The sequence below is a fragment of the Carcharodon carcharias genome (assembly GCF_017639515.1).
Source record: "Carcharodon carcharias isolate sCarCar2 chromosome 29 unlocalized genomic scaffold, sCarCar2.pri SUPER_29_unloc_3, whole genome shotgun sequence".
Taxonomy (NCBI): Eukaryota; Metazoa; Chordata; class Chondrichthyes; order Lamniformes; family Lamnidae; genus Carcharodon; species Carcharodon carcharias.
In genome coordinates this window covers 1589333-1602981 of record NW_024470676.1, presented here as the reverse complement: position 1 = coordinate 1602981, position 13649 = coordinate 1589333, and the positions used below count along the sequence as shown (strand labels likewise).

Sequence of the window (13649 nt, the reverse complement as noted above, 5' to 3'; positions counted from 1 at the left end):
TGTTCCTGTATAAGAGGCTCGAGGAATTGATATTTTAAGAGGAGAAGCGGCAATCGCCCAAAAGGGACAGGGAATTGTTCAGTTTCAGGTAGAAAGCACCTTGGGCCAAACACACAGCTTTGTGGGCCGCCTCGAAGCCGGGACAGTTCTCCTTCAAGCAGACGGGGAAGTTTGACAGCAGCGTTCAAAACCCTGAAGGGGACAACTGGGAACAAAAGCTTTTCCCTCGCGCGGGGCCGACGCGACCCATTCCTCCCGCCTGGCCGGCTTACCTCGGTGAACTTGTCTGCCACCATGTAGCGCACCCGCCACGACTTGTCCTCCACCGCCTGGCGCAGAGTGGGCATAACCAGGTTCTCCACCTCCTCGCGCTTCAGGAGCTGGGCGATGTTCACGCAGGCTTCCACAGCCAGCAGCCGCACAGAGTCCTGCAAGAGCCGTGCAGTCAGTCAGTGAGAGGAACCCGGGAGCAGCAGTCTCCATCGAACTTTCCCACCATCGAGCTCTCCCACCATCGAGCTCTGCCACCATCGAACTTTCCCACCATCTAACTATCCCACCATCGAGCTATCTCACCATCGAACTATCCCACCATCGAGCTCTCCCACCATCGAGCTATCCCACCATCGAGCTCTCCCACCATCGAACTATCCCACCATCGAGCTATCCCACCACCGAGCTGTCCCACCATCGAGCTCTCCTACCATTGAACTATCCCACCATCGAGCTCTCCCACCATCGAACTATCCCACCATCGAGCTCTCCCAGCATCGAGCTATCCCACCAGCGAACTATCCCACCATCGAGCTATCCCACCATCGAGCTCTTCCACCATCGAGCTCTCCCAGCATCGAGCTATCCCACCATCGAGCTATCCCACCATCGAGCTATCCCACCATCGAGCTATCCCACCATCGAGCTCTCCCACCATCGAGCTCTCCCACCATCGAGCTCTCCCACCATCGAACTATCCCACCATCAAACTATCCCAGCATCAACCAATCCCACCATCGAATTATCCCACCATCGAGCTCTCCCACCATCGAACTATCCCATCGAACTATCCCACCATCGAGCTATCCCACCATCGAACTATCCCACCATCGAACTATCCCACCATCGAACTATCCCACCATCGAGCTATCCCACCATCGAACTATCCCATCGAACTATCCCACCATCGAACTATCCCACCATCGAACTATCCCACCATCGAGCTCTCCCACCATCGAACTATCCCACCATCGAACTATCCCACCATCGAGCTCTCCCACCATCGAACTATCCCACCATCGAACTATCCCACCATCGAACTATCCCACCATCGAACTATCCCACCATCGAACTATCCCACCATCGAGCTATCCCACCATCGAGCTCTCCCACGATCGAACTATCCCACCATCGAGTGGACAGACTCTGAGGGAGACAGTGGACAAACTCTGACGGAAACAGTGGAAAGACTTTGAGGGAGGTAGTGGACAGACTCTGAGAGAGACAGTGGACAGACTCTGAGGGAGACAGGGGACAGGCTCTGAGGGAGACAGGGGACTGGTTCTGAGGGAGAGAGTGGGCAGACTCTGAGGGAGACAATGGACAGACTCTGAGGGAGAGATTGGATAGATTCTGAAGGAGACACTGGACAGGCTCTGAGGGAGACAGTGGACAGACTCTGAGGGAGACTGTGGACAGATGCTAAGATAGATAGTGGACAGACTCTGAGGGAGAGATTGGATAGATTCTGAAGGAGACACTGGACAGGCTCTGAGGGAGACAGTGGACAGACTCTGAGGGAGACTGTGGACAGATGCTAAGATAGATAGTGGACAGACTCTGAGGGAGACCACCTGTCCTGTCTGAGGGTCAGTCCTGAGGGAGTGCTGCACTGTCAGAGGGTCAGTACTGAGGGACTGCTGCACTGTTTGAGGGTCAGTACTGAGGGAGTGCTGCACTGTCGGAGGGTCAGTACTGAGGGAGTGCTGCACCGTCGGAGGGTCAGTACTGAGGGAGTGCTGCACCATCGGATGGTCAGTACTGAGGGAGTGCTGCACCGTCGGAGGGTCATTACTGAGGGAGTGCTGCACCGTCGGAGGGTCAGTACTGAGAGAGTGCTGCACTGACAGAGGATGAGTACTGAGGGAGTGCTGCACTTTCAGAAGATCAATACAGAAGAAGCGTTGCACTGTTGAGGATCAGTACTGAGGGAGTGCTGCACTGTCGGAGGGTCCGTACTGAGGGAGTGCTGCACTGTCGGAGGGTCAGTACTAAGGGGGTGCTGCACTGTCAGAGGGTCAGTACTGAGGGAGTGCTGCACTGTCAGAGGATGAGTACTGAGGGAGTGCTGCACTTTCAGAAGATCAATACGGAAGAAGCGTTGCACTGTCGGAGGATCAGTACTGAGAGAGTGCTGCGCTGTCGGAGGATCAGTACTGAGGGAGTGCTGCACTGTCAGAGGATCAGTACTAAGGGGGTGTTGCACTGTCAGAGGGTCAGTACTGAGGGAGTGCGGCACTGTCAAAGGGTCAGTACTGAGGGAGTGCTGCACCGTCAGAGGATGAGTACTGAGGGAGTGCTGCAATTTCAGAAGATCAATACGGAAGAAGCGTTGCACTGTCGGAGGATCAGTACTGAGGGAGTGCTGCCCTGTCGGAGGGTCCGTACTGAGGGAGTGCTGCACTGTCGGAGGATCAGTACTGAGGGAGTGCTGCACTGTCGGAGGGTCAGTACTGAGGGAGTGCTGCACTGTCGGAGAGTCAGTACTGAGGGAGTGCTGCACTGTCGGAGGGTCAGTGCTGAAGGGATGCTGCACTGTCAGAGGGTCAGTACTGAGGGGGTACTGCACTGTCAGAGGGTCCGTACTGAGGGAGTGCTGCACTGTCGGAGGGTCAGTACTGAGGGAGTGCTGCACTGTCGGAGAGTCAGTACTGAGGGGGTGCTGCACTATCAGAGGGTCAGCACTGAGGGAGCGCTGCACTGTCAGAGGGTCAGCACTGAGCGAGTGCTGTACTGTCAGAGTGTCAGTACTGAGGGAGTGCTGCACTGTCAGAGGGTCAGTAATGAGGTAGTGCATTGCTGTCATCCTGTCAGTACTGAGGGAGCGGTGCACTGTCGGAGAGTCATTGCTGAGGGGCGCGGCACCCTCAGAGATGTGCTCTTTCTGATGAGCCATTAAGCCGGGGCCTCGACTGTCCTCTCAGGCATTATTTGGAAGAAGAGCAGTAGGGAGTTCTCCCTGGTGTTCTGGGGTCAATATTTATCCCCCAAATAACTTCATTATCACATTGCTGTTTGTTTGAGCTTGCTGTGCACAAATTGGCTGCTGCGTTTCCTACATTACAACAGAGACCGCACTTCAAAAAAAAAGTCTTTCATTGGCTGTGAAACGCTTAAATAAGGGCAACTATGTGGGCATGAAAGCTGAGCTAGCTGAAGTGAACTAGGATACTAGGATAGGGGTTAGATCAATAGGGAAGCAGTGGCGGACATTTAAGGGAGTATTTCAGAATACTCAGAAGATTACCTCTATAAAGAAACATTTTATAGTGAGGTTCCACTATGCGTAGTTAACTAAAGAAGTTAAGGAAAGCAGCAAACTTAAGGAAAAAGTATATAACTGCGTAAAGATGAATGGCAGGTCAAATGATTGGTCAGGCCTCATCTGTAGTACTGCATCCAGTTCTGGGCTTCAATCTTGGGGAAGGATGTGATGGCTTTGGACAGAGTACAGAGGAGATTCATAAGAATGACTCCAGCAATAAATGTAGCACCTTATCAAATGCTTTCTGGGAATCCAAGTACAGTACATCAACAGGCTCCCTTTTGTGTACAGCGATAAAGAACTGTAGCTATGAGGATAAATTGGAGATGTTGGAATGATTTCCTTGGGGAAAAGAAGGTTGAGAGGAGACTTGATGGAGATATTCAAGATCCTGAGAGGTATGGACAAGGTAAATAGTGAGAAATTGTTCCCACTCAAGAGAGTATCAAGAACTAAAGGGCACAGACTCAAAATAATTGGCAAAAGGAGTAAATGTGATGTGAGGAAACATTTTTTCACCCAGAGGGTGGTGTTGGAACCTGGAACAAACTTCCTGAGAGGGTGGTGTTCAATAGGGAATTGGGTTGCTCCCTGAAAAGAGAGAATGTGCAAGGTTACGGGGATAAGGCAGGGGAGTGGGACTAGGTGGAATGCTCTTTCAGAGAGCCAGTGCAGACTCGATGGGCGGAATGGCCTCCTCCTGCACTGTTAAGGTACTGTGATAGAATATAAAGAACAGCAGAGAATGACTAAAAGGTTAATCAGGAGAAAGAAGTTGGAGTATGAGAGGAAGCTAGCTAGAAATGTAAACATGGATAGCAAGAGTTTCTACAGGCATTTAAAAAGGAAAAGGGTAAGCAAAGTGAGTGTTGGTCCTCTAGGGAGTGAGAATGGAGAGTGAATAGTAGATAATGAAGAAATGGCAGATGAAATAAACAAATATTTTGCTTCTATCTTCGCTATAGAGGGTATAAAAACATTCCAGTGATAGTTGTAAATCGGGAGGCGGAGGTGGGAGGGGAACTTGGTGAAATTACAATCACTTGGGAAGAGGTACTGAGCAAACTGATTGAGCTGCGGGCTGACAAGTCTCCGGGTCCAGATGGACTTCATCCTGGGGTCTTAAAAGAGGTGGCTAATGAGGTAGCAGGTGTGTTGGTGTTAATTTTCCAAAATTCCCTAGATTCTGAAAAGGTTCCATCAGGCTGGAAAGCTGCAAATATTACCCTTATATTCAAGGTGGGAGGCAGAAAACAGGAGATTATAGGCCAGTTGGCTTGATGTTTGTTGTGGGGAGGGTGTTAGAATCGATTGTTAAAGAGGTTATAGCGGGGCACTTGGAAAAAACTAAAGGTAATTGAGAAGAGTCAGCATGGTTTTGTGAAAGGGAAATCAGGTTTAACCAACTTATTGGGTGTCTTTGAAGGGGTAATATGTGTGGTGGATACAGGGAGCCTGTAGATGTACTGTACTTGGATTTCCAGAAGACATCTGATAAGGTGCCACATCAGAGATTATTGTGGAAAATAAAAGCTCATGGTGTAGGGGGTAACACATTAGCCTGGATAGAGGTTTGGCTAGCAGGCAGAAAGCAGAGAATGCATAAATAGGTCTTTTTCCGATTGGCAGGATGTGGTGAGTGAAGTCCCACAGGGGTCTGTGCTGGGTCCTCAACTTTTTACAATTTACGTCAATGACTTAGATGAGGGGAGGAAAGGCATGGCTACTAAATTTGCAGGCGACACAAAACTAGATGGGAAAGTATGTTGTGAAGAAGACATCAGGAGTTTGCAATGGATATAGATAGGTTGAGCGAGTGGGCAAAAATCTGGCGAATGGAGTTTAATGTGGGAAAATCTGAATTTGTTCGCTTTGGCAGGAAGAATAAAAAAAAAGCAGAGAAATACTTAACGGAGGGCAACTGCAGAATTCCGACGTGCAGAGGGATCTAGGTGTTCTCGTGCATGAGTCACAAAAGGTTAGTGTGCAACTACAGCGAGTAATCAAGAAGGCTAATGGAATACCATCCTTTATTATGAGAGGAATTGAACATAAATGTTGTACAGGGCATTGGTGAGACCACATCTCAAATACTGTGTGCAGTTTTGGTCTCCTTACTTAAGGAAGCATGTTAATGCATTGATACCGAGAACGAGCGGGTTGTCTTATGAGGAGAGGTTGGACAGGCTGGGCTTGTTTCCACCGGAGTTTAGAAGAGTGAGGGGTGATTTGATTGACGTGTACAAGATCCTGAACGGCCTTGACAAGGTGGACGTGGAAAGGATGTTTGCTCTTGTGGGCGAGTCCAGAATTAGGGGGCACTGGTTTAAAATTAGGGGGTCATCCTTACAGGGCAGAGATGGGGAGAAATTGTTTTCTCTCAGGGGGTTGTGCAACTTTAGAACTCTCAGTCCCAGAAGGCGGTGGAGGTGGGGGCCACTGAATATTTTTAAGGCAGAGGGAGATAGAATCTTGCTAGACAAGGGAATCAAAGGTTATCGGGGGTAGTTGAGAATGTGGAACTCGAAACACAAGCAGATCAGCCATGATCTTATTGAAAGGCAGAGCAGGCTCAAGGGGCCGAATGGCCTATTCTTGCTCCTATTTCGTATCTTCATATGTCCTGAGGTGGTGAAAGGCGCTTTGAAATACAACTCTTTTTCCCTTTTATTTTGAATTGACAAATACATTGCAGCCTCTCATTCAAACAGGTCTATTTATGAGGGTGAGGGAGGGATTCTCTGACAGGTACCTGCTCATCAGAGGCCAGGGTGGTGAACATGGGGATGATCTCAGATTTCAGGTTGTCCAGTTCGAGGACCTTGGCGAACTCGCCCAGTTTGGAGGCTGCTGCTCGCCGCACCATGGGAGTGTCGTCCGTACACAGGTTCTTAAAGTTCCTGCAAGGGAAACGGTGAGGAGGAGAGGGGGGAGGAGGAGTGAGAAGAGCAGGAGGAGGAGGAGGGGGAGGAGAGGGAGGAGATGCAGGAGGAGGAGACGGGGAAGGAGGAGATGGGGGAGAAGGAAGAGATGGGGAAGGAGGGGGAGGGAGAGGGAGAAGGAGGAAAGATGGAGTAAGAGGAGGGGGAGAGGGAAGGGGGGAAGAGGGAGCAGAGGGAGAGGGAGCGGGGGAGAGGGAGGAAGGGTGAGGGAGGAAGGGTGAGGGAGGAGGGGGAGAGGGGAGAGAGGGAGGAAGGGGAGAGGGGGAGAGGCAGAGGGAGGAGAGGGAGAGGGAGGAGGGGGAGAGGGAGGAGGGGAGAGGGAGGAGGGGGAGAGGGAGGAGGGGTGAGGGAGGAGGGGTGAGGGAGGAGGGGTGAGGGAGGAGGGGTGAGGGAGGAGAGGGAGAGGGGGAGAGGGAGGAGGGGGAAAGGGAGGAGGGGGAGAGGGAAGAGGGGAACGGGGCGAGGGACCCCACATTGGAGGGAGGCAAAGTTTCGGGAGGGAAAGGAAAATCAAGTAAATAAACAGATCAGGTTGAAAACACGCAGCACGCATGTCAGTACAAATAGTTTAATGTATCCAGCAAAGATCTTTTCAACTAAATCTTCCCAGCACAGGAACAGGCCATTCGGCCCATCTGCTCCGTGCTGGGGTTTCTGCTCCACACGAGCCTCCTCCCACCCCCTCTCCATCTCACCCCATCACCATATCCTTCTATTCCTCTCTCCCTCAGATGTTTATCCAGCTTCCCCCTTAAATACATCGACACTATTCACCTCGACCCCTCCCTGTGGGAGCGAGTTCCACATTCTCCCCACTCTCTGGGTAAAGAGGTTTCTCCTGAATTCCCCATTTTGTTTATTAGTGACGATCTTATATCGATAGTCCTCCTAGTTCTGGTTCTTGGTTCTTGCTGCATTTCCTACATTACAACGGTGACCGCACTCCTTCATTGGCTGTGAAACACTTTGGGGTGTCCCGAGGTGGTGAAAGGCGCGAGGGGATCGCAAATCGATCTTTATAGCGAGATTCTCAAAGCGCCATCCCGGTGTTCATTCAGAGTGAGGCTTCAGGGGGCATATCCCCGCCTCGACACCACACACCCCGAATGGCCTTCACCTGTGCCACGCGCACAGCCGAGCCCGCACTGCTCGGTACGCCATACTTACAGCCTCAGCTCCGCCTTGACGGTGTTGGAGACTCTCTGGTAACACACGCTGAAGAGGCCGCAGGCCGAAGTCCGGGAGGTGAACCAGTCCCCGCTGGTGAGGCGCTTCACCAGCGGCACAAAGTGGCGTTCCAGATCGGAGGGCGAGTGCTCCTTGGAGATGGCACGCAGAGATTCCACTGCCTTGTCCCGCACCACCGTCTCCTCCACTGTGGCCAGGCTTTCGAGGGGAGGCTGAGTGTGGGGGGTGGGGAAGGGGGGGGGGGCGGTGGGAATGACAGACGGTAGGTGGGGAGGGGAGAGGAGTTGGGGGGGGGGGGGCGTGGAAATGACAGACAAGGTTACACACAGTGGGACACCCGAAAGCAACCGTTACTACAGCGCGCTCCAGAAACTGTATCATCTGCACAGCATGGAGACAGCAACAAGGGGCCTCCTCCTGTTCCTGTGTAACAGGCACAAGGGGCTGAATGGGCCTCCTCCTGTTCCTGTGTAACAGGCACAAGGGGCTGAATGTGCCTCCTCCTGTTCCTGTGTAACAGGCTCGAGGGGGCTGAATGGCCTCCTCCTGTTCCTGTGTAACAGGCTCGAGGGGCTGAATGGGCCTCCTCCTGTTCCTGTGTAACAGGCACAAGGGATGAATGGCCTCATCCTGTTCCTGTGTAACAGGCACAAGGGGCTGAATGGGCCTCCTTCTGTTCCTGTGTAACAGGCTCGAGGGGCTGAATGGGCCTCCTCCTGTTCCTGTGTAACAGGCTCGAGGGGCTGAATGGGCCTCCTTCTGTTCCTGTGTAACAAGCTCGTGGGGGGCTGAATGTGCCTCCTCCTGTTCTTGATCTGTGCAACCTATCCTCAGGATTTAACCCTTTCAGCCCCGGGATCGTTCTGGTGACTCTGCGCTGCACCCCCTCCGAGGACAATACATCTTCCCTGAGGAGCGGGGCCCAGAACTGAACCCAGTGACTTCAGCTGGGGCGGGGGGGTTCTGATCAAACCGTCAGAGAACTGCTTCAGTTTGTGACCCAGGCCGCTGGAGATAAAGGCCGACATTCCAATCACCTTTTGATTAAAAGTTTCCTAGGAGCTGTCCACTTGCACTTCGTGACTTTGCTGAAAACCTCTGCTGTTCCCTTTATTCAGACGCGTCGGGGAATGCCACCCGCTCCCTTAGCGCGGCACAGCACAGGGGAAATCTCCATAACTCACCAGCAAACAATGGACAAATGGAGGGCCTCCCACCAGGGCCGTGAACGATCCCAGCTGTTCAGCCAAGGCCAGCAGTACCTCGTCCTCATCGTATATCGTGTCTAGAGTATAAAAGAGTACACGTTTATGTTCACTCAGAATCCACCCAGCATGAAAATCGAGCACTGGGGTTTGTTTCTGGAGGAAATAGTAGAGAAGCTGTATTTGACTTGTATCAAACCTTGGTTAGACCGCATTTGGAGCACTATGCACAGTTCTGGTCTCCATATCCCTTGGTTAGACCACAAGTGGACCACTGTGCACAGTTCTGGTCTCCATAAACTTCAGTTAGACCACACTTGGACCACTGTGCACAGTTTCAGTCTCCATATCCCTTGGTTAGACCACACGTGGAGCACTGAGCACAGTTCCAGTCTCCATATCCCTTGGTTAGACCACACGTGGAGCACTGAGCACAGTTCTGGTCTCCATATCCCTTGGTTAGACCACACTTGGAGCACTGTGCACAGTTCTGGTCTCGATAAACCTCAATTAGACTACACTTGGAGCACTGTACACAGTTCCGGTCTCCATAAACTTCAGTTAGACCACACCTGGAGCATTGTGCACAATTCTGGTCTCCATATCCCTTAATTAGGCCACACTTGGAGCACTGTGCACAGTTCTAGTCTCCATACACCTCGGTTAGATTACAATTGGAGCACTGTGCATAGTTCCAATCTCCATATCATAACATAGTTATGGAGGCACTGAAGAAAGATTAATTGGAAGGATCCCAGAATTATGAGCCTATAACGATCAAGAAAGAGTAAACAGGCTGGGGCTCTTTTCTCTAGAAAAGAGAAGGCTGAGGGATGACCTGATAGAGGTCTTTAAAATGATGAAAGGGTTTCCGTAGGGTAGACGACAGAAGATGCTTCCACCTAGGGGGGAAGAGACCCGAACTAAGGGCCATCGATACAAGATCGTCACTAATAAATCCAATGGGGAATTCAGGAGAAACCTCTTTACCCAGAGAGTGGGGAGAACGTGGAACTCGCTCCCACAGGGAGTGGTTGAGGTGAATAGTGTCGATGTATTTAAGGGGGAAGCTGGATAAACACATGAGGGGGAGAAAGGAACAGAAGAATATGAGGATAAGGATAGAAGGATGGGGGTGAGATGCAGAGGGGGTGGGAGGGGACTCGTATGGAGCAGACTGGCCGAATGGCCTGTTTCTGTGCTGGAAATGGTGTCGTCTGAGCAGCATATGCTGCTGATGTTAAACCCGGGGCAAGGGAAGCTCTGTGGAACGAGAAGCGCTGAACCTGAGCAAAGCGTGGGATACTGAGATACGATACGCAGCCAGGAATACCACTCTCTGTCTCCGTCATTCTCTCTCTCTCTCTCTCTCTCTATCCCTCGCACTCACCTGTTAGGAATGGGAGGAGCTCGCTGCGTGTCCGTTCCACCCCCAGAGCCAGAGCAATGGTAGACAGCTTCTTGATGCTGTTGAGACGGAGCTGGAACACAGAGCAGTAACATTATAGGCTCAGACCATCGCTATACCTGCAACGATTTCCACCTGCCATCATTTCTGGCCATGGGGGCCTTTTTTGGGGGGTGGGAGGAGGGGTTCAGGATCCAGAGACCAAAGCGTACAAGCAATGACGTTCAACCTTCCTTGCCTGTTGAATCTCACTTCTGGAAAGCGTAAAGTCCCAAGTATTACAGCCTCTCTGATAACTAGGACACCTCATGCAGGCAAGTTCCTTGCCAGACACTTCCACAAGCAGAGGAAATATGTTTCTCCATCTCTACCCTATCAAATTATTAGAACAGCCCTCAATTTTCTCGACTTGATGGAATACTAGCCCAGTCTGTGCAACCTTTCCTCGTAACCGAACCTCTGGCATCACCTTCAGGGGCACTGCTGTCTCCTTTCCAAGGATAATACATCCAGCAAAGGGCATCACAAGCAGTACATCCATCCGTGCCCTCCCATTTACCAGTAACTCGCCGGTAAAAATATCAGAAATAGGAGGAGGAGGAGGCTATTCAACCCCTCAGGCCTGCTCCACTTCAACAAAATCCTCTTATCACACATTCCCAGACACCTCTCCATCACTGAGTCCTCTCACTCACAGAGCTTCACCCCCTCACTGACCCCTCCCCCCGACAACTCCCCCTCACTGAGCCATCCCCCTCAGATCCCTCCCCCTCACTGACCCCTCCCCCCAGACATCTCCCCCTCACTGAGCCATCTCCCTCAGACCCCACCCCCTCACTGACCCCTCCCCTCCACTGATTCCCTCCACATCCACTGATTCCCTCCCATCCACTGACCCCTCCCCCTCCCCTGACCACTCCCCTCCACTGACCACACCCCTTTCCTGACCCTTCCCCTCCCCTCTACTGACCCTGACCCCTCCACTGACTGCTCCCCTTCACTGACCCCTCCCCTCCACTGACCACTCCCATTCACTGACCCCTCCCCCTCCACTGACCCCTCCCCTCCACTGATTCCCTCCATCTCCACTGATTCCCTCCACCTCCACTGATTCTTTCCCTCCCCACTGACCACTCAGCCTCAATGACCCCTCCACTAACCCCTACCTTCACTGACTCCTACCCCTCCACTGACCCCTTCCCTCAACTGACCCCCACTGACCCCTTCCCCCTCCCCCTCCACTGACCCCTCCTCCTCCCCCTCCACTGACCATTCCCCTTCACTGACCCCCTTCCTCTCCACTAACCCCTCTCCCTCCACTGACCCCTCCCCCTCCACTAACCCCACCCCCTCCACTAACCCCTCCCCCTCCACTAACCCCTACCTTCACTGACTCCTACCCCTCCACTGACCCCTCCCCTCAACTGACCGTCACACTGACTGCTCCCCTCCACTGACCGCTGCCCCTCCCCTCCACTGACCGCACCCCTTCACTGACCCCTCTGCTTCAATAACCCCTCCCCCTCTGCTAACCCCTCCCCCTCAGACATCTTCCCCTCACTGACCCCTCCCCTTCACTGATTCCCTCCACCTCCACTGATTCCCTCCACCTCCACTGACCCTTCCCTCCCCACTGACCACTCCCCCTCAATGACACATCCCTCTCCACTGACCCATTCCTCTCCACTGACCCCTCTCCCTCGACTGACCCCTCTCCCTCGACTTACCCCTCCCCCTCCACTAACCCCTACCCTCACTGACTCCTACCCCTCGACTGACTGCTCCCCTCCACTGACCCCTCGCCCTCCCCCTCCACTGACCGTTTCCATTCCCCTCCTCTCCACTGAACCGACCCCCTGCACTGACCGCTTCCCTTCACTGACAGCTCCCCGTCACTGACAGCTCCCCTTCACTGACCCCTCTCCTTCACTGAAACCTCTCACTCCCTCCACTGACTCCTATCCCTCCACTGACCATTCCACTTCACTGACCCCTCTCCTCCCCTCACCTCGCCCCCTCCACTGACCGCTCCTCTTCACTGTCCCCTCACCTTCACTGACTGGTCGCCTCCACTGACCCCTCTCCCTCCACTGACCCCTCCCCCTCCACTGACCCCTCCCCGTCCACTGACCCCACCCCTCCACTGACCCCACCCCTCCACTGACCCCTCCCCGTCCACTGACCCCTCCCCTCCACTGAACCCTCCGCCTCACCTCCCCTCCCCCTCACGTCCCCTCCCCTCCCCTGCACCGACCCCACCCCCTCCACTGAACCCTCCCCTTCCACTGACACCTCCCCTCCACTGACCGCTCCCATTCACTGACCCCACCCCCTCCACTGACCCCTCCCCTCCACTGACCCCTCCCCTCCACTGACCCCTCCCCCTCAACACCCCTCCCCTGCCACACCCCCTCCCCCTCAACCACACTGACCCCACCCCCTCCCCTCCCCCATCCCTTCCTTCCCCCTCCCCCTCCACTGACCCCTCCCCCTCACTGATCGCTCCCCCCATCGCATTTTAAGTTTATATATATTATATATTTATTTTTTACAGTATTAATGTATTTTATTCCCCCTCTGTCTGTCACCTGAACGTCTTCATTCCGCAGCTCGTCGATGAGGACGGCGATGGGATACAGAGAGTCATCACCAAGCGCCGAGGAGGCCGCCATGTCGGAGGGGAGGGGCCTGGAGAAAGGGGTTGGGCCCCGTGGGAGGGGGCGGGGGTTCCGGAGGGAGTGGGCGGGGCCTGGAGGGAGTGGGTGTGGCGTGGCGGGAGGGGGTGGGGTCTGGAGCGTGGCGGAGGTTTCGGATGGGGAGGGGGGGCCTGGATGAAAGGGGAGGGGCCTGGACGGAGGGGCAGGTGCCTGTATAGAGGGGGAGGGGCCTGAAGGGGTGGGGAGGGGCCTGAATGATTGGGGCGGGGACAGTGTGGTGTAGGGCTTTGAGAGAGGGAGCGGGGCCTCGAGAGTGGAGGGGCCCTCATAACGGGGGGAGGTACCAGGAGCGAGTAGGCGGGGCCTTGGGGAATTGCGAGGTACATGGAGAGTGGGTGGGGCTTATAAAGAAGGGGCGTGACCTGAAGGCAGGAGGCGTGGCCAGCGGGTAACGATGTGGGGGGGGGCCACTGAAAGGGGGCGGGGTTAGTTTGAGTTACGTGGCCTTGGTGAGAAGGGCATGGGACGGGGCGAGGGGGAACCGAGCCCGGCTGTGAGGGGTAGTGGGCGTGTTTTCAACCTGACGCGTCGCCCCGCCCACCACCCTGCCGCTTCTGCGCAGTGGCATCTCCAACCCAGCGGGGTCACCCGCCGAGAAACACGCGCCAGCACCCACCCAGGGCCGGGGGCCGGCACCCGGACGCATGCGCA

At 54.0% G+C, this 13649-nt stretch overlaps 1 protein-coding gene across 2 annotated transcripts in view; it reads right to left on the bottom strand.

The window, feature by feature from the left end:
• Window positions 1–12966, bottom strand: part of LOC121274087 (serine/threonine-protein phosphatase 2A 65 kDa regulatory subunit A alpha isoform-like) — a 51891-nt gene extending 38925 nt beyond the window's left edge. For both annotated transcript variants that reach the window (XM_041181241.1, XM_041181240.1), the window contains exons 1-6: window positions 12870–12966; window positions 10264–10354; window positions 8853–8953; window positions 7648–7880; window positions 6291–6438; window positions 273–428 (exon numbers count right to left, since the gene is read on the bottom strand). In XM_041181241.1, coding sequence (XP_041037175.1) covers window positions 273–428; window positions 6291–6438; window positions 7648–7880; window positions 8853–8953; window positions 10264–10354; window positions 12870–12953 — 813 coding nt within the window. In that variant the 5' untranslated portion in view covers window positions 12954–12966. The remainder of the gene's footprint in view (window positions 1–272; window positions 429–6290; window positions 6439–7647; window positions 7881–8852; window positions 8954–10263; window positions 10355–12869) is intronic.
• Window positions 12967–13649: the final 683 nt, after the last annotated feature.